Source organism: Giraffa tippelskirchi, chromosome 7 (assembly GCF_054371585.1).
Source record: "Giraffa tippelskirchi isolate mGirTip1 chromosome 7, T2T-mGirTip1v1.2.pri, whole genome shotgun sequence".
NCBI lineage: Eukaryota > Metazoa > Chordata > Mammalia > Artiodactyla > Giraffidae > Giraffa > Giraffa tippelskirchi.
Genome location: NC_137281.1, coordinates 4,362,605 through 4,383,790, shown reverse-complemented (window position 1 = coordinate 4,383,790; position 21,186 = coordinate 4,362,605). Strand labels below are relative to the sequence as shown.

Genomic DNA, 21,186 nt, shown 5'->3' with positions numbered 1-21,186 from the left:
GAAACAGTGACAGACTTTATTTTCTTGGGCTCCAAAGTCACTACAGATATTGACTGCAGTCATGAAATTAAAAGACACTCGTTCCTTGGAAGAAAAACAATAACCAACCTAGACAGCATATTAAAAATTGGAGTCATTACTTTATTAACAAAGGTCTGTATAGTCAGAGCTATGGTTTTTCCAGTAGTCATGTATGGATATGAGAGTTAGACCATAAAGAAAACTGAGTGCTCAAGAATTGATGCTTTTCAACTGTGGTGTTGGAGAAGACTCAAGAGTCCCTTGGACAGCAAGGAGATCATAACAGTCAATCCTAAAGGAAATCAGTCCTGAATATTCATTGGAAAGACTGATACTGAAGCTGAAGCTCCAATACTTTTGGCCACCTGATGCGAAGAATTGACTTATTGGAAAAGACTCTGACTCTGGGAAAGATTGAAGGGAGGAGGAGAAGGGGACGACAGAGGGTGAGATGGTTGGATGGCATCACTGACTCAGTGGACTCAAGTTTGAGCAAACTCTGGGAGTTGGTGATGGACAGGGAAGCCTGGCATGCTGCAATCCATGGGGTTACAAAGAGTCGGTCACAGCTAAGCAACTGAACTGAACTGAACTAAGTTCTAATTTTCACCTTTTTTATAAAAAGGCTTTAAATTTTTACAAATCAGTAACTCACTGCTACTTATGGTTCAATGAAAATGCTCATCCTGGCAAGAATTTTGATGTATATAAAGGTATATTATAGACATGACTTTTATTTATTTTTATAATTTCATGTTATGTACGTTTTACCAAGATTTTTAAAAACTTTGATTCACTTGGTATGTACAAAGGTGGGAAGACAGTCACCATTATTCTAACTCATTTGTTGAAAAAAAAAATCATCTTTTCACTACTGCTTTGTAATGCAGTATTTATCCTCCTTCCCACCATTATACTGAAATTGTCAATTCACATCCACCTATTTCTACTTCATTATCAAATTTTCATTTATTGTAACTAAATGATATGCTTTAATATTGTTTCCAGAATTTTTTTACTCTTATCTTTACCCTGTGTGAACTTACAAATCATCTTGTGTAGTTTAAAATATAATCATGGTATCTTTACTGATATTACACTCATTTGTTCCTTACCCAAGGATCGAACATCGGTCTCCTGCTTGGCAAGTGGAATCTTTACCATTGAACCACCAGGGCATGACTTTTAAATCCTCGTTGATATTCCCTTAAGTTTTCTAACTGTTACACATTCAAATATTGGACACTTGTTTTACAGGAAAAAATATACATAATTCTTTTTCAGTGGGATCTAAGGTAAATAAAGAATACTTAAGAGTATCAATTCCAGTTGATATGGTACAGAGTTCTGCCTCATCTTCTCACGCAGGATTCTCTGGCTCAGAAGATTATGAGTTCCTGGGATTTGACAGAATGGCCCCCAAGAATGTGGCAATAGGAGAGATGTTTTTATTGCAGACTACGGCAGGGATTACAGGGAGTTTCTGTCTTGTTTACCGTTTTCTCTCCCTTTATTTCGCAGGAGGCAAATGTCAGTCCACAGATTGGATTCTCAAGCACGTGACTCTAGCCACCCTCTTAGTTGTTCATTTGAAAGGAATTCTTGAAACACTGGCAGCTTTTGGGTTGAAACATTTCATCAATGAGATTTGGATGCAAACTTGCTTTTTACATTCAAAGAATCAGCAGAGATGTGTCCACTGGCACCATCTTCCTCTTGAGTGTCTTTCAGGTGATCATCATTCCCAGTGACTCCAGGTGGGCAGAGCTTAAGAGAAAAGCTCCCAAATATGTGGGCACCTTCAGTATCCTCTGCTGGATCTTCAGCATGATTCTCAGTATTTTGGTTCCACTTTATATGACTGCCAAGTGGAACAACACAATCAACACAGAGAATATAGATCATGGCTACTGTTATTTGTGGCATGCTGCCCCAAGGCCACAGATACGAAGCCTTGCACCAAGAAGACAGAAGTGGAGCTCAGAATCAAGGACACTTTCAAAGCTGACTGAGCCCCTTTGTAACCTTTTTTAAAGCCCACTGATAGTCACTACCAAGCTTCCTGACTCCGAGTTGGGCAAAGATGCCCACTCCAGTAAGCACCCTATAGTGCCCCAACCAATCACCTAACGTCAACCATCCAGCAGGAATTTTGCTTTGAGGCTGTAAAAATTGGCTATTAGCCCATGGAAACTGTCAGCATCCCCTGGTCTGTCCAGATATAGGCCCATTGCCCTCGCAGTGCCTGCTTTATCTCTGCTCTTTGTTTTTAATAAACTCACTCCTTTCTGAAATGCCCTGTGTCTGGAAATTCTTTCCCAACCCGCACTCAGACTGCCTCAACACTTATGGCTGGTTGACAATGTAACAATCTAGAAGGGTGGGATGGAGAGGGAGATGGAAGGGAGGCTCAGAAGGGAGGGGACATGGGTGTACCTATGGCTGATTCTTGTTGATGTTTGACAGAAAACAACAAAATTCTGTAAAGCAATTATCCTTCAATTGAAAAATTTTTAAAAGATAAAAAAACTCAAAAACAAAAAATATATACATCTCAAAAGAAAAAAAAAATTCCCTGTTTTTAGAAAAAATTGTAAAACAATTGCCCAGTGGATACGAATCTTCCAGCAAGTGCAGAGGACATGGGTTTAAACCCTGGCCCAGGAATATTCTACATGCTGCAGGGCAACTTAGCCTGTGCGCCACAACTACTGAGCCTGCATGCTGCAACTACTGACACGTAGAGCCGTGCTTCACAAAAAAAGCCACTGCAATGAGAAGCCCATGCACCACAACTAGAGGAAGCCTGCACACAGCAACAGACAAAAAATTAAAAATTTAAAAAAAAACAGAGACAAAAATAACTCAGTCAAAAATTGGCCCAAGACCCCATATCACTAAAGAAGACATTTAGATGGGCAAGAGGCAAATGAACGACACTCAGCATCACTAATTACTAAGAAATGGAAAACAGAACTACAATGAGGTATCACGTCATTCCAGTCAGAATAACCATTATCAAAACGCCCACTAATGATATAATAAAGGCTGAAGAGGCTATGGAGATCAGGGAACCTCCTACATGACTGAAGGGAATGGAAGCTGGTGCAGCCACTAGGGGTGACAGTGTGGAAGTTCCTTAACAAACGTAACCTCCTGACACGTAAGGAAATAAATTCCATGAAAAGTGGACAAAACAGATTAGTTGACAAATCTGTAAGCTCTGGGTAAATCATCTGCAATGCTGAAATTATAATTTTTTATCATTCTCAAATACTTTAAATAAATATGCACTAATACACCTACAGGTGCACATTCTATATTAGTTTTCTCACTGCTAATGTATGTACCTTCAGATATTTATATATTGCATTCAGTGTATGTCAAAGGCATGAGAAAACAGTTCCTTTAAGCCTAGACAAGAGACATGTGCTGAGAATTTTACATGGGGTAAAATTTTATCCATCTTAGTTCAGAATTTTGCAATCAAGATTTTTAATTATTCTTCATGTGACTTTGTTAAATTTACATTTGCTAAAATGATCCCATGGAAAGTCGTAGTTCAACAGAAGAAAGGAAAATTGAAGCCGGTGAGGTTATGAGAGAATTCACAGCGAGCCTTGAGGGACCCTGTGGGAGGTCAAGGCTAGAACCAGGCACAGGAAGTGCCAGTACATGACGCTCAGGCTTATAAGCAACCCTGGGTGAAAGGCTCTGGGCTCTGCAGACTGAGGGTGGATGGGTCCCTTCAGACCAAGAGGAGTAGGATTCTGGTGAGCTCCGTGAGGGTGTCATTGAAGGGGGGCCTGTGCAAAGAGTCGGACACGACTGAGCGACTGAACTGAACTGCGCAGTAGACCCTGGGGTTCAGCGAGACTGATGATCACAGTCTTAACACTTCATTCATCACAATCAACTGAAACACTAGAAACCATTCACTTTTATTAATAACCATGTATTAATTTCACACAAGGCTGAAATTAAACATTTTACAATCCACAGTACGATCCATGATTAAATCAGATTAAAAGTACAGAGAAAGATACTCATTTTTCTAACAAAAGGATGTGAGGATCATTATTTTTATGACTTACAAAACAAAGCCTAGGAAACACTTAGTAAACAAGAAATACACTAATTACATGCCTTTTCTGGAAAGGGTTTCTAATACATTTCTAGGTTATCACAGAAGCTGTCTTTATTTCAACATTCTCAAGTAATATGCTTCACTTATGTTGATATTATAAAGATACATCAATATTGTAGTGAACTGTGATTGTGTTCTTACAATTCAAGTGATACAACTATTGAAAATTTAGAACCAACTTTTGGAGAAGTTCCCTGGTGGTCCAGTGGCTAAGACTCCACATTCCCAGTGCAGGGGGTCTGGGTTCGATCTCTGTCAGGGAACTAGATCCCACATGGTGCAACTAAGATCTGATGCAGCCAAATAAATAAATAAATATTAAAAAAATATAGAACCAACTTCTGTCTTACTTTAATACATGGAAAGATTCCATGATCATTTATATCACAGCAACCTCCCAGGATATTTCATATCAGTGACAAACACCTCCATTTAGATGTTCATTGTACACTTGACGTTACGGTATCCTTCATCTTCTAATGGAGAATAGATAGAAATGGTTGCAACACAACATAAAAAGGCTAATCTTTGAAGCATAAACCGTCAAAACCCTGTTTTCATTCACACTAGAAACAAAGCGTAGTTTGGATTATTTGAGGATTGAATTACATTCATTTTGCTTTTCAACTAATCTCAAATCAAGTCATTGTAAACAAAGAAACATTGCTAATAAGTGTAGCTTTCTAACCATCAACCTTCATCTCATGATCCTGGCTAATATATCCATTTTCTATGTTTTTAAACTATGGATTGCTCTCTACAGTAATTCTCCTTCAGAGAAAATTTAGAAAAGAGGATTGATGAAATGCTTTCTAGTATGCAGTCTCTGATATTTATTTCAATTTGATCTTTGATTAAATACATTTCTACGTATTTGTTACAACATTTCCATAGGTTTCTTGTATAAACTCTTGTTTTCTGATGTATGTTTAGGGCAAACCTCTTCCATCACTTGTTCCATCACTCTCCAGCATGTGTTCTGAGATGTTTAGTGAGATGACCACTATGACTAAAGGCTTTGCCACATTCTGTACATTTATAAGGTTTCTCTCCAGTATGAACTCGCAAATGTGTAGTAAGAATTGACTTCCCATTAAGGGCTTTGCCACATTTGGTGCATTTATACAGTCTCTCCCCAGTATGGACTTGCTGATGTTTAGTAAGACAAGAACTGTTAATAAAGGCCTTGCCACATTCCGTACATTTATAACATCTCTCCCCCATATGAATTCGGTGATGTTGAGTAAGATTTGAACTTGTAATAAAGGTTTTGCCACATTCTTTATATTTGTATGGTTTCTCCCTAGTATGGATTCGAATATGTGCAGTTAAAGTTGAACTCCGAATAAAGGTTTGACCACATTCTGTACAATGATAAGGTCTCTCCCCAGTATGAATTCGCTGATGTTGAGTAACATGTGAGCGATGGATAAATGCTTTGCTACATTCTGTACATTTGAAAGGTTTCCTTCCTGTATGAATTTTCCTATGTCTACTTAGATTGGATGACTTACTAAACACTTTCCCACATATCTTACACGTGTTTTCTTTCTGTGAATTCTGAATAGTCTGCTGTTGAACAAGTTCTGAAGACTGATTAGAAATGTAATCATATTCACTACAATTATAAGTCTTCTCTCCAGTATGAGTACTCTTATATAGAGAAAGATCTGACATCTGATAAAAGCTATTTCTACATTTATTACTTTTAGAATCCCTGTGTGAAGATTCGGGTCCCTGATGTTTCATAAGGTTTGAGTCTCCTTCAACCTTATACCCAGTTTTATTGCCTGAATACCCTCTCACTCCATCATAAATACTCTTGCAATTATTGGGGCTGGAGCTCTTACTTAAGGGTTGACTCATTTTATTACACATCAAAAGTTCTTCCATATTAACCGTATCATGGGATATATTGAACAATGATGGTTGTTATGTCTCTTCCATTATTATCAACATTACAAATTTTGGCATGGGGAGAAAATATCTGTTGGTGGAAGAATAATGACCTCCTGCTCACGGAGCCCTCAAATTGATTGTATTTTGAGTTTTCCCCCTCATTTTTAAATTTCCAGTGTTCAGACATGCTTGAATGTTTGTTTAATCTAAGGCTATATTGAGTATTGTTTGAATGAGTATTTGTAGTAGAGACTAGATTACCTTCCAGGCTTTCCATGTTTCCTTTCAGAGAACATGTATGTTTCAAAAAAGGATGGAAATCTTTTCTTAAAAATGTACAGTTCTCATCAGATGTTGAAGACTGAAGTTGGTGTTCTCCCCAATTTGACTTGTATTGCTCGTTTTTTTTTTGCAGTAATGTTTGCCTTATGTGTAACTGTCTCAGTTTCTTTATGTCCATATAAACATCCTCTCTGTCTTTCATATGCCCTCGTATGTTCCCAGTTCATTAAATGTAAATTTCTGAGGTGAAATCTTTCATATTTTCCTAGGTTTGCTTTTGGGAATACATCTTCTAACCCTGGATTCTTTGGCATCAAATCCTAGGTGTCTTCAAGAGACAAAGGTGAAAGATACCAAATAACAAGTTATTTTACCTACTATTCTCAGTGAATATCCTTAACGATTTAGAGCAAAGTGATGAATCCTTCGCTTGTTTAAAAATAAAATAAGAGACAGAAGATTCAAGATGCCAGAGAATCAGGCAGAGACAGAGTTCACCTCTCTCCACAAACACAACAAGGACACATCAGAAATGGAAGAATTTTCACAGAGCCCCTGGTGAACACGAGCAGAGGGCCGTGGACAATGAAAAGGTCAAGGGAGATTCCTGCTTGGACAGGCAGGACAAGAGAAAGAAGAAGGAAAAGAAACAGGAAAGGAGGTGGAGTGGGACCTGCAACCTTGGGGGCATCTGAAGAGAGCAGAGCCTCCACATCCAGGGAAGGCCCTCACTGGGGGAGCCCAGCTGAGACAGAAGGGGTGCCTCATTCTCTGTGGAAAGAGAACATGGCAACAGCCTGTGGCAGCAGGACAGAGTGAGGCCTGTACACAGGCTGCTGACCCCAGCCCTGCCCACCCAGCCTGAGAGGGTGTCCACCGCTGCAGACGAGGGCTGGCTGCTGCAATGTGGGGTGTGGAGAGCAGACCCCGGCAGAGCACTGCTGTGGGCTGTGAGCAGGTGTCCTGTGGGAATGGCAGGGAGGGAGGAGCTCTGCACATATAGGATAACGTCAGGGGAAGCTGATAACAAACAAGACAACCTTAATAATGCAGCAGTACTTAAGAAATGAGACTTTAAAAACATGGTGAGAACCTAAGGAAGTCTACCAATGCTGTGTGGAGTCCTAACTGCAAGGAAATCTAAGAGTCAATATATATACATATGACTGATTCTCTGTGATGTACAGCAGGACAACCAACATTGTAAAACAGTTGTATTTCAATCAGAACTTTTAAAAAAGATGTCTTCATATAATCTAAAAATCTTAAGAGTGAGAAACAACAATTAAAAATATGGTGGAGAATCTTCTAGGATCTCATGAGAATTTATTTGAAAACTCTTTGAGTTAACTGAATATATTAAAGTATTTTAGCATTGAAGAATTAGGGCAAATGCACTTAAGATATTTAACATGAGTTCATATAAAGAAAAGTGAAACTTGGAAGTAACCCTGAGATTTGCATTCTCCCATTTTAGGGAAAAGAAAGTGAAAGTGTTAGTCCCTCAGTCACATCCAACTGATTGTGACCTCATGGACTGCAGACTTCCAGGCTCCTCTCTCAATGGAATTTTCCAGGAAAGAATACTGGAGTGGGTTGCCATTCCCTTCTCCAGGGGATCTTCCAGGACGCAGGGATTAAAGACAGGTCTCCTGCAATGCAGGCAGATGCTTTACCTCTCAGCCACCAGGGAAGCCCATTTTAGGGAGGTTTTGCTTTATACAGCAAAGAAGTGACTTGAGTCTAAAATTTGTCAAGTCATATCTGTAGCTTCAAGTGTTTTAGGAATTATAAATCAAAAAAACAAAAATCTGTTCCTGGTACTCCTAGAACCTTTGCAGTTTGTCTATAACCACACACTTCTGTCTAGAGGTAGAAACAAACTTTAAAAGGAGCATCACAGATACTCAGAAATGTGCACAGTTTTATTAGGGCCTCCAAGAAGTGAAACAGCAACCAATTCATTCAAGTTGTCACAATCCAAGAAGGGCATTTTAGTTCTCACTGTGAAAGAGAAAGGTAATCAACAGAGAAAAATTCATGATGGTTTAACAGACAGAATGAGGAAGGTGACAGCTATCTATGACAGCAACAGAAATAAATCCAGACTTCTCCAAAATCATTTCCAATGAAGCAGATCTTCCCAAACCACATGACAAAGAATGACTTCCTCACTGATACTTGGACCTCTCACCTGAGTCATCGGCTCCATCCTTTCACATATATATAGGTATACGGCCACTGTCTTCATTCTCCTTATACTCCAGGGCTCCTTCATTTGCTCCAGAAAAGTGACAAGGTATGGTTTAGACTACAAGACCTGTTCATCAGAGAAAGGAATATTTGTTTTGCCAGAGATTCATCACTTTCCAATCTAGTATGTATCTAGGTGAGGAGAGAATGCATGATAGAATGTAAAGACAGCCTAGAAAATGATTTCCTCAAATACTTTATTGGAAGCACCTATACAACACTAGGGAGGAGGAAATGGCAACCCACTCCAGTATTCTTGCCAGGAGAATCCCATGGACAGAGCAGGCTGGTAGGCTAAACTCTATGGGGTTGCGGAGAGTCGGACGTGACTGAGCAACTTCACTTACGCTTTTCACTTTCATGCACTGGAGAAGGAAATGGCAACCCACTCCAGTGTTCTTGCCTGGAGAATCCCAGGGACGGGGAAGCCTGGTGGGCTGCTATCTATGGGGTCGCACAAAGTCAGTCACGACTGAAGCAACTTAGCAGCAGCAGCAGCATACAACACTTACTCCATAAAAATCAAATTCTGAGATTCTGGTCACGAACTACAAGGCAAAAGTAAGTAGTGGAAATTTGATTTGAAGAGGAAGGTAGCACCATTTTGTAGCACAGAACTCAGAGAATTAGCACTAACGTAGACGAAGCAGGCAGATTACATCAAGGGAGAAATAAAGTAGAATCATAATAAATCATCATGAAGTCTTCTTTCTAAACTCAGAAATTCCCATTTTCCCATAGAAATCAGGGATCTGAAATGCTATTAGAAGAAGTAGAAGATTCCAAGAGACATTCTAGAAATGCAGTAAGCAAAATCCTGACAGTAGATAAGGGATTCTGGAAAGAAGTTACACTCACCCAACGTGGCCAAGTTACTATAGTTCTCTAACATCACGTCCCTGTACAACGCCCGCTGACCGAGGTCCAGGCATTCCCACTCCTATTGAGTGAAATCTATGGTCACGTCCTGGAACATCAGCTATCCCTGAAATACAAAGTACAGATGCCATGTGACTGTGAGAAGACTTCCTAAGGTGCCCAAAGACGACAACAGCAAGCTCACACAGAACTGGTTTCGATAAAGGGGAGGGTCTGGTGTTATACTATACTTTGACTTTTACACGGTAATATTTTCACCATATTTCTAACCCAAGAAGAAATGAGCTATGGCCCACAAATCATTTCAGAAACAATTCTGATCTGGAAGAGAAATGATAAAAGAATCAGATAAACAATGGCATATTTATTTTTCAGTGTTGTATTCATATAACACAAGATGAATTGCCTATTAAGGAAACAGGTAATATTTTTAAAAAGCATACTCTGATCCAAGAGTTCTTGAGTGGGACAAATGTGCCATTTATTTGAACAACCTTGTTTTTTCTTCTTAGTATTTTTAACAAGCTTCTTTGAATTAGTAATGTTGAAATTCTACTTCATGAATGACCATTTTGAACACTAAGGAAATACGATACTAAGGTAAGCATTCATACTTAGTTTTGAACTTCAAGTGTTTTACAAATTTTACAGATCTACTACGATAGCATCCTCAGCAGCAACAATCATTTTAACTATTTAGGATATACTATATATCTTTCTGAGAGTTTTTACAGAGTTGTGGATGTGCAACAAAATAATTTAAAATCAATAATGTTGTTGCCCCAACTTTTTGCAAACATTTAGCAAACATTCCTTAAATAGCTTAAATTTACTTCACTTTATGTACTCTAGACTTTAAGTAATAAAACACAGAAAAATACATAGGGACAACTCTAATGAAAGTTCATAGAAGTTTCTCTAATTGTGAAGAATACAAAAAAAACAAGAAAAATAATTGATCAAATCATATGAACATTTTCATGCATATATATATTAAAATGGAACTATATATTCATTTCATAAAATGAAACAATCTAAGGTCATGGAAAATATGTAAGAACAATTTTCAAAGGTGAGAATAAATAAAAGTATTCATGAAATGATGTCTTTAATATATACTCTAGGTTTTGCTTGCATACACACATGCACATAAACACACATAAGGTAAAAGCAATCTTCTGTGAATAACATATCTTTTGGAAGAAACATTTTTAATCTACCTTTTTTTTTTACACTCATGTGTATTTTAGCATTTATGGTAAAATAACTATTTCTAATTCTGCATGAATGCATTCTAAGTCACATCAATCATGTCCAACTCTTTGTGACCCCATAGGCTGTAGCCCTCCAGGATCCTCGGTCCATGGGATTTCCCAGGCAAGAATACTGGAGTGGGTTGCCATTTCCTTCTCCAGGGGCCTTCCCAACCCAGGGGTCAAACCCAGGTCTCCTGCACTGGCAGGCAGATTCTTTACTGCTGAGCCAACTGAGTACACTGAAAACAATTTTTCCTCTTTAGTAACAGTAATTAAAAACACAATATGAGAAACAGTCTACATTTTATTAGTAAATATACCATGACACCTATTTAGAACACATTTCCAGACCTATGTGAAGAAACTATAAAACTTTACTGAAGCAAATAAAGTCTGAAAATCAAAAGTTTTTCTTGGAAGATGTAATGACATAAAGACTTCAGTGACTGCAAATTCAGAACCATTCAAACTCAAAACAAACATGGATATATCAAATGTAAGTCTCAGCTGTATCTAGGAAAGCTAACATAATTGTGAATATAGAAAACAAAAAAGCCTAAATAGAGGGAACCTGCCAAATGACAGATGAAGCTATCACTGTATAGATTAGTTGAAATTTTAAAATAAATGAAGCAAAATAGCTACAAGGTAGCCTTAGGAGCTCACCTAAAGAGAAACTTGGATATTATTTTGAACAATAAAAGAGTAGGATGCAACGCAACATAATATTTTGTAATCATGCAACAGGTGAGGTATTCCAAAGCAACATCTAAAATCAGAGGGGGAAAAATATCACAGGGCATTAAAGGAAAGATTTAGGTTTCAGCGTTGTGTAATAAAGAATTTAGGGACTTGCCTGATGGTCCAGTGGTGAGAAATCTGCCTGTCTATGCAGAGACATGGGTTCCATCCCTGGTCAGGGAAGATCCCAATGTCTTGAAGGAACTGAGTTAGTGTGCCACAACTACTGAAGCGCATCTGCTCCAGAGCCTGCCAGTTATTAAGGCAATCACTGAATCCCTGCCTTAGAGCCAGAGCTCAACAACAAGTCTCCTAATCACAACAGAGAAAGCCCAAGACCATCAGCAAAATCCCAGCAGAGCCAAAACGAAATAAATATTAAAATTTAAAAACAAAAAGAGGATATAGCAGGCTTTAGGCCACAGTTTCTGGAAGTTTGCTTTTACTCTTGGAATCTAAGTTTTTTCACTCTTGGAATTTCCTTAGTGACTGCAGTGGCTTTATTACTCTCCGTGGGCCCTCATAATTTATGCTAACAAGATGACTTATGTGGGCCCCTAGTTTAATAAGGGGTGACTCAGGTTGTGAGGCTGGTCATTTCACAAAGACCAACGAAGTGACTAGAGGTATGGGGCTTTGAGCCAGGTGGGCTTATTAGCCCAACCTCTAAGGAGGGGAGAATGCTGGAGCTGTTATCAACCACGCCTATGTAGCTAAACCTCAATAAAAACTCGGGACTTAAAAGCTTCAGTGAGCTTCTTTGGCTGGCAATACTCTGTTTTCTGTCACACCGATATGCCAGGAGGGAAATGGGTCCCTTGGGATGATGACTACGGGTCAGTTCAAACAAACCAGTTCAGGCGTTAAGGAGCTTATCAAGTCCAAAAAAAAGAGCATTTCAGGAAAGAGAGACAGAACAAACAAACAAAAGGACTATGCCTCTTACCTCGGAACGAGTCATTTCTGACTCCTTGCTTTTCTCTTCCTCTGGGCTTCCTTCTCCAGTAAGATCAGTCTTGGGCAGTGACCCCTGAAAGTTGAAAATAGCCTGTTCAATACTTAGAGAAACACACCGAGGTACCTGTAACACAGCCCCACACAGAGGGAGAATCTCAACAGGTACAAAACACAATCCCCTACGGCCACCGACACAGCAGGGAGTCTGGAACACAGAATCAAACGAGGTGTTTTCAGTTTTATTCTTCTCTGCGGAACTCGCGGCCCTCCCTGTGAAAACCACACGTTCTAGGCTGACCCTCCCCTTCAAACCATAGGCGAGACCCTGACCAAACTCCATACACAATAGAGCCTCCTTCACCTCTTCGTGGATCAGGGACCTAGGGGTTGGGCAATACAGGACGTTAAGGAGCGGTCTCTACAAGTTAGAAGGCAGAACTGCCAGAGAAGGACATGGACTCTAGAACCATGTTAACTGGAGGCGTACGTGGGCCCCAGGGACCCGGCAGCTAAGCTAACGGACTTCAGAACTTCTCACGGCGATGCGAGGACACACTGGGGACGGGGAAATGGGGACGGTAGTTTGAACGTCCACAGAGACCCCGAAACCCACGTGTGAAGGACAACAGGCTGTGGGACTACGAAATCCAGTTTGTAAACAAACAAACGTACAAACAAACTCACGAGAACTCTCTGCCGCTCATTTAAACTCAATTCCGGGTCTTCAAGATACTGCGCACGCGCAGGCGGAAGATCCGGTACACAGGAAGGTGAGCGCGCTGCGCCGCGTCCAACGAGAGGCGACTACAGGGGAGAGGGTGCGACGAGGCGGAAACGCAGGTACGAAGGGGCGGGGCCGGTGGGGACGACGCCTTGCTGCCCCTCATCCCCGCCCCTGTCAGTTTTGCATCTGTTGGTTTTTCTGTCCAGCTGTGCTTCCTTTCTCTGCCTTTTTTTTTTTAATACAAAAAATTCCTTTATTTTTGAAAAAATACTGTTAAAGACAAAATTTTCAAGTCCCTTTAACTGTTTTTATTGCTTTCAAATGACTGTCTTAAATTTGTGGAATATATCCATTCAATACATATATATATCTGCTGCTGCTGCTGCTGCTAAGTCGCTTCAGTCGTGTCCGACTCCTAGCGACCCCATGGACTGTAGCCTACCAGGCTCCTCCGTCCATGGGATTTTACAGGCAAGAGTACTGGAGTGGGGTGCCATTGCCTTCTCCATATATATCTGCACCTTAACACATATATTAATTAGGACTCACAGCATCACTATTACTAATTAAAATAATTTTGGCCCTGTTAAGAATGAACCTGCTATTCATTCTGTCCTCAAGGTTTTTGTTTGTTTGTTTTCTTTTCGTTTTGTTTTTTTTTAGCAGTTTATTCTTTATTTATTTTTTGCTGTTTTTGATTTATGATTTTTTATTTTTTACTTTACAATATTGTATTGGTTTTGTCATACATTGACATGAATCCCCCATGGGTGTACATGTGTTCCCCATCCTGAACCCCCCTCCGACCTTCCTCCCCATCCCATCCCTCTGGGTCATCCCACTGTACCAGCCCCGAGCACCCTGTATCATGCATCGAACATGGACTGGCGATTCTTTTTACGTATGATAACTTACATGTTTCAATGTCATTCTCACATATCATCCCACCCTCGCCCTCTCTCACAGAGTATAAAAGACTGTTCTATACATCTGTGTCTCTTTTGCTGTCTCGCATGCAGGGTTATTGTTACCGTCTTTCTCAATTCCATATATATGCGTTAGTACACTGTATTGGTGTTTTTCTTTCTGGCTTACTTCACTCTGTATAATAGGCTCCAGTCTCATCCACCTCATTAGAACGGATTGAAATGTATTCTTTTCAATGGCTGAGTAATATTTCATTGTGTATATGTACCACACCTTTCTTTTTTTTTTTTTTTCATCTACACGGTGTTTTATTTTTATTAAACTATAAGCAAACAGCAAAATTAACACAATATTCACCAACTCCAGACCAGCTTTCTTTTTCACACCAAAGAGTGATCAATTTAACAAGCACAGACTTTCAGATTTCTGATAACCTCTTACCCAACCCTGCTGCTCATTTAGATGGCCAGGCTTTAACAGCAAAGCAACTTCTTCTCTGGAGCTTTTTCCAGTATTGCTCTTTAAAGGAGCCACAGTGGGACACTGACACGCAGTAACCAGCCTGAGACGTTAGGGGTTAGTGGACATGCCGGCCCTTGGTTGTCTTGGTGAGACAGAGCCATAAAAACACGTGCCAGTAGGTGCCTTCACACACAATTCTGTGCTCAGGCTCACAAAGGCAGAGGCAATCAATCTCTTTTTTGTTTTCAACCTCCCTTAAAGATTCTTTGAAGCTCTGTTCTAATACTGCAGACCTGGTCTTTTTACCAGAATTTTTTTTCTTCTTTAAAGTCTGGGTTGTTGTTCTTGTATTAACATTTTTATAAACCGCATCACAGTACCAAAGAATCCCCCACCAAAACAGAGTTCAAATTGGATCAAAACATAACCCCCTAAAATTATACAAGACAGGCAGAAGGAAAGAAAAGTCACCCTAAATCTAAATCTGACCGGTCAGGGCTTGGGCAGAGAGATGGGGGAAAATCTACATGCATCACTAAACTGAAACACTGTTTGGGAACTCTGGGACTGTCTCCATCTCCTCTACTTCCCAGACAGCTGCTCGTAGAGCTTGGGCACATAATCATCCCATTCGGCCTGGTAACATGTGCCGGCCACTGGGGTCCCAAGCTCGTACTTTTTGCGGAAAGAGGCCACCTTGAATTTGCCACGGTGGTCTCCAGATCGGTTGCTGAGAATGGGCTCGTCACACTTCAGTGGTCTTTCCTGCTCATAAACCAGCCAGACGTATCGGTGCAGGCCTGAGCTCTTGGGAGGCCCAGAGCCCACATAATCGGAGACAACCGTGCCACTGCTGATGTCGTTGCCCTTCATGTTGACCACCAGGAAATGATGCCATTCCCTGTATTTGGGGTCCTTCCTGCTGGGAGCATCCGGATCTGTCAAGACCAAGGTGTACAATTTACCTGGATCAAGGCCATCCCATGTAATGCTGGTGGGCCGGTTCTTAACCTGGGTGGGTGTCAGCACCTTGCCCAGTTCGTCAACCTCCACCCCGCCGTATTTGACATACAGCGGGTGCTGCGGCTGCTCATCCACATCCTGCAGGCTCAAAGGCCCGGACCACTTGCTGAGGTCCACCGGCATCGCGGAGCCGAGCGGTGAGACAGCAGAGAAAGCGGCTTGTGGATTCACGCAGGGTAGGAGCACGGACTCACAGGAGTCTGCAGCACACTGTACCGACGTAACTCCCACACCTTTCTTATCCATTCGTCTGCTGATGGACATCTAGGTTGCTTCCGTGTCCTGGCTCTTAGAAACAGTGCTGTGATGAACATTGGGGTACACATGTCTCTTTGAATTCTGGATTCCTCAGTGTGTATGCCCAGCAGTGGAATTGCTGGGTCATATGGCAGATTGATTTCCAGTTATTTAAGGAATCCAAACAGTCCATTCTAAAGGAAATCAGTCCTGAATATTCCGTGGAAGGAGTGATGTTGAAGCTGAAACTCCAATACTTTGGGCACCTGATGGGAAGAGCTGATTCATTTGAAAAGACCCTGATGCTGGGAAAGATTGAGGGCAGGAGGAGAACGGAAGAGTGGAGGATGAGATGGTTGGATAGCATCAATGACTCGATGGATATGGATTTGGGTGGACTCCGGGAGTTGGTGATGGACAGGGAGGCCTCACGTGCTGCTTTTCATGGGGTCGACTGAGTGGCTGAACTGAACTGAATCTGTGTATCAACAGAATCTGCCAGGAGTAACGGTATGTAATTTCTGTGGTTATGTTGTAAATGACAATGTGGGTTCCGGTCTCCCTCTTTCTTTCTGAACCCACTTGCTAAGAGAAAAGCCAGCTGCCCTCTTGTAAGCAGGTCTCTGGTTACAATTACTGAGGTCTCTTCACAACGGATCATCTGAGAGATTCAGTTCAGTTCAGTTCAGTTCAGTCGCTCAGTCATGTCCCCACGGACTGCAGCATGCCAGGCTTCCCTGTCCATCACCAACTCCCAGACTTGACTCAAACGCATCTCCATTGAGTCAGTGATGCCATCCAACCATCTCATCCTCTGTTGTCCCCTTCTGCTCCTGTCTTCAACCTTTCCCAGTATCAGAGTCTTTTCCAATGACACTTCTTTGCATCAGGTGGCCAAAATATTCCAGTTTCAGCTTCAGCATCAGTCCTTCCAATGAATATTCAGGACTGATTTCCTTTAGGATGCACTGGTTGGATCTCCTTGCTGGCCAAGTGACTCTAAGAGTCTTCTCCAACAACACAGTTAAAAAGCATCAATTCTTCGGCACTCAGCTTTCTTTATATTCCAACTCGCCCATCAATACATGATTACTGGGAAACCATACCTTTGTCTACATGGACCTTTGTTGGCCAAGTAATATCTCTGTTTTTAAATATGCTGTCTAGGTTGGTCATAACTTTTCTTCCAAGGAATAAATGTCTTTAAATTACATGGCTGCAGTCACCATCTACAGTGATTTTGGAACCCCCATAAATAAAGTCCATCACTGTTTCCATTGTTTCCCATCTATTTGCCATGAAGTGTTGGGACCAGATTCCATGATCTTAGTATTCTGAATATTGAGTTTTAAGCCAACTTTTTCATTCTCCTCTTTCAGTTTCATCAAGAGGCTCTTTAGCTCTTCTTCGCTTCCTGCCATAAGGGTCGTGTCATCTGCATATTTGAGATTATTGGTATTTCTCCCAGCAATCCTGATTCCAGCTTGTGCTTCCCCCAGTCCAGCATTTCTCATGAGGAACTCTGCATATGAGCTAAATAAGCAGGGTGACCCAGGCTTAAGGTGGGGCCAATAGCAGTGCCAATAATAGGACCTCACAAGAGCTTGCTGGAGCCTGAAAGGGACACACAGAGCACACCCCGAGGGGAACATGCTGAGAGGAGCCACACTCGGCGGCGTCTCTCCCCGGGGGTGTGCTCCAGTCCCACCAGCCCCGCACCACAGATCAGAAACACACCTACGAAACAGAGCTGGGGCTCTATTCCACCAACCAGGGAGCAGGCATCCCCACAGAGAGGGCAGTGAAAACCACAGAGCAATGGGGAAGTTCCCCTCAATATCCAGGGCCGGCTCTGGTCATAGGAATGCAATCAACGCCCAGATCAAGGGGATAAGGGCACAAATCTCTGGACCACCCTCACCCACCAAGTTCCTAAAACCTGAAAGAAGACTAACTAGGTACCTGTAGCCTTCAAAACAGAGATCACAGACAGAAAACTGGACAGAATGAGATGGCAAAGAAATAGGTTATACAGAGAGAAGCAACATCAAACCCTACAAGAAGCGCTAAATGAAGAGGAGATAGGCAATCTAATGATTATTTCTTGCTTTTAGTCGTCTTAAGTGGAGACACCAGACATTTTTCACAAATCCTAGGCCCCTGATAATTCTTTAATTCACTTCTTTTAACATATGTTTCTGAGAATGTTCAATTAGATGTTTCAATCTAAAAATGATAAATGATAGTGACAGAAAATTAATCAGAAATTGAGGACACATAAGACGGTGTCCGAGGAAGTGGATTACAAATAAGATAAACTTAATAAAGTGCCTGTTCTTAAGAAATTAAACAAGAAGAGGGCCTTCAAAAAATATGGTTGAAACACAGGGAAGTCTACTCATAGCTCTGTGGAGACCAAAGCGGAGCGGAAATCAATACAATGGGGAAGACTGGAGAGCTCTTCAAGAAAATTGATATACCAAGGGAATTTTTCATACAAAGATGGGCACAATAAAGGACAGAAATGGTATGGACCTAACAGAAGTGGAAAATATTAAGAAAAAGGGGGAAGAATACACAGAGATATATATTAAAAAGACCATAATGACCAATATAACCAGGATGGTGTGCTCACTCACCTAGAGACAGACATCCTGCAGTCTGAACTCAAGTGGGCCATAGGAAGGATCACTATGAATAACGCTAGTGGAGGTGATAGAATTCCACTGAGCTGTTTCAAGTCCTAAAAGATGATGTTGCTATAGTGGTGCACTCAATATGCCACCTAATTTGGAAAACTCAGCAGTGGCCACAGGACTGGGAAAGGTCAGTTTTCATTCCAATCCCAAAGAAAGGCAATGCCAAAGAGTGAGCAAACTACCGCACAATTGCACTCATTTCACATACTACCAAAGTAAGGGTCAAAATTCTCCAAGCGTGGCTTCAACCGTATGTGAACCGAGAACTTCCAGATGTTCAAGTTGAATTTAGAAAAGTCAGATCAACCAGAGATTAAATTGCCAACATCCATTGAATCATAGAAAAAGCAAGAGAGTCCCAGAAAAACAACTACTTATGCTTTATTAACTAAGCCACAGCCTTTGACAGTGTGGATCAAAACAAAGTGTGGAAAATTCTTAACAAGATGGGAATACCAGACTACCTTACACGGCTCCTGAGAAATCTGTATGCAAGTCAAGAAGAAACAGTACTTTACATTTTACAACGGATTTGTTCCAAACTGGGAAAGGAATATGTCAAGACTGCCTATTGTCACCCTGCTTATTTAACTTATATGCACAGTACATCATGCAGGAGACCTTGGTTTGGTCCCTGGGTTGGGAAGATCCCCTGGAGAAGGGAATGGCTACCCAGTCCAGTATTCTGGCCTAAAGAATTCATTGGATTGTATAGTCCATAGGGTCACAAAGTTGGTCAGAACTGAGTGACTTTCACTTTCACTTTTCATCATGGGAAACGCCGGGCTTGAGGAAGCCAAACTGGAATCAAGACTGCAGGGAGAAATATCAATAACCTCAGGTACACAGATGACACCACCCTAATGGCAGAAAGCAAAGAGGAACTGAAGAGTCTGTTGATGAAACTGAAAGAGAGGAGTGAAAAAGTTGGCTTGAAACTCAGCATTTAGAATACTAAGATCATGGCATCTGGTCCCATCACTTCATGCGAAATAGATGGGAAAACAATCAAAACAGTGACAGACTTTATTTTCTTGGGCTCCAAAATCACTGCAGATGTTGACTTCAACCATGTAAGTAGAAAACGCTTACTCCTTGGAAGGAAAGCTATGAGCAATGTAGACAGCATAGTAAAAAATAGAGACATTACTTTGCAGACAAATGTCTGTCTGCTAATGTCCAGGCTAAGGTTTTTCCAGTAGTCATGTATGGATGTGAGTGTTGAACCATAAAAAAGGCTGAGTGTCAAAGAATTGATGCTTTTGAACTGTGGTGTTGGAGAAGACTGTTGAGAGTCTCTTAGACTGCAAGGAGATCACACCACTCCATTCTAAAGGAAATCAATCCTGAGTATTCCTTGGAAGGACTGATGTTGAACCTGAAGCTCCAATACTTTGAGCATCTGATGTGAAGAGCTGATGCATTGGAAAACATTCTGATGCTGGGTTAGACTGAGAGCAGGAGGAGAAGGGGATGACAGAGGATTAGATGGTTGGATGGCATCACTGACTGGATGGACATGAGTTTGAGCAGGCTCTGGGAGTTGGTGATGGAAGGGAAGCATGGTGTGCTTTAGTCCATGGGGTCCCAAAGAGTTGGACATGACTGAGTGACTGAACTGAACTGACTGATAGGTATAATTGATTCTCTTTGCGGTACAGTAGTACAAAATTGTAAAACACCTATATTCTAATTAGAAATTTTTAAACTGATTTCTTTATATAATCTAGAATTTGTTAACAAATTTGTTAACAATTTGTTTCTGAGCTCAAAGCCTCACACTCACCACACCTAAGACCTCTCTGTAGGGGAGGATTTAAGGCAGGAATTTCTGAGAGAGGTCAAAGCTAGAATCAGGTCGAGAAAACACCAGTACTTGCAGTTCAGGCTTTAGAAGTTACCCTGGGTGAAGTGTCTGGGCTCCGAAGGCAGAGTGTGGATTGCTGAATTCAAACCACGACAAGGATTCTGGTGAGCTCTGTGAGGGTGTTAAACGTTGCTGCTCAACCAGGAGAGACGCCGGGATTCTCGGCCTCCGGAGAAGAATTCAATCTGTGGCCAGAAATGAGGCTTGATTGCTCAGAGCTTTTGTGTAATGAAGTTTTATTAAAGCATAAAAGAGATCAGGAAAGCTTCTCACATAGATATCAGAAAGGGGCAGGAAGAGTGCCCCCGATGCTAGTGTTGGAGTTATATACTTTCAATTAGTTATTACACTGAATCAAAAGAATGTCTGGAGGTTGCAAAGACATCACTAGACCCACTCCCATAATTTACATTTTAAGATAATAGGATTAGCCAGAAGGTTTTTCCCAGAGAGTGTCCTCAAGGAGGATAATTTGTTATATAATCATAAGGAATAAAGAGGAAAAAAACCGTTTGTCCTTCCTTCTTCCTTGAGAATTCCAGACCCCTCTCTCCTTGGGGACTCCTAGACTTATCAACCTGCCTAGACATTGACTCTCTCAGTGTGATTGAAGGGGGGCCTGTGCAGTAGACCCTGGGGTTCAGCGAGACTGCTGATCTCAAGGTGGATGGTCATCTAGGGCAGGTGATGGGCATCTGGGGCAGCTCACAGGACTGGCTGGTGTGAGTTCAGGGACCTGTAGGCTGCCTGCTCCCCAGACAGATGCTGAGGCAGCAACAGCATGGAGCAGTTTAGGGAAACTGTCAACAGTA

The 21,186-nt window shown here is 41.3% G+C and overlaps 1 protein-coding gene and 1 pseudogene across 2 annotated transcripts in view; both read right to left on the bottom strand.

The window, feature by feature from the left end:
• Positions 1 to 13,161, bottom strand: part of LOC145515106 (uncharacterized) — a 40,516-nt gene extending 27,355 nt beyond the window's left edge. The window contains exons 1-5 of the mRNA XM_081514694.1: positions 13,120 to 13,161; positions 12,425 to 12,508; positions 9,461 to 9,587; positions 8,544 to 8,669; positions 5,133 to 8,353 (exon numbers count right to left, since the gene is read on the bottom strand). Of these exons, the coding sequence (XP_081370820.1) occupies positions 5,133 to 6,061 (929 nt within the window). The 5' untranslated portion in view covers positions 6,062 to 8,353; positions 8,544 to 8,669; positions 9,461 to 9,587; positions 12,425 to 12,508; positions 13,120 to 13,161. The remainder of the gene's footprint in view (positions 1 to 5,132; positions 8,354 to 8,543; positions 8,670 to 9,460; positions 9,588 to 12,424; positions 12,509 to 13,119) is intronic.
• Positions 13,162 to 14,360: 1,199 nt separating this feature from the next.
• Positions 14,361 to 15,800, bottom strand: LOC145515170 (phosphatidylethanolamine-binding protein 1 pseudogene; annotated as a pseudogene). Its single transcript, XR_014060718.1, has one exon. The product of XR_014060718.1 is annotated as a phosphatidylethanolamine-binding protein 1 pseudogene (transcript).
• Between the last annotated feature and the right edge of the window lie 5,386 nt (positions 15,801 to 21,186).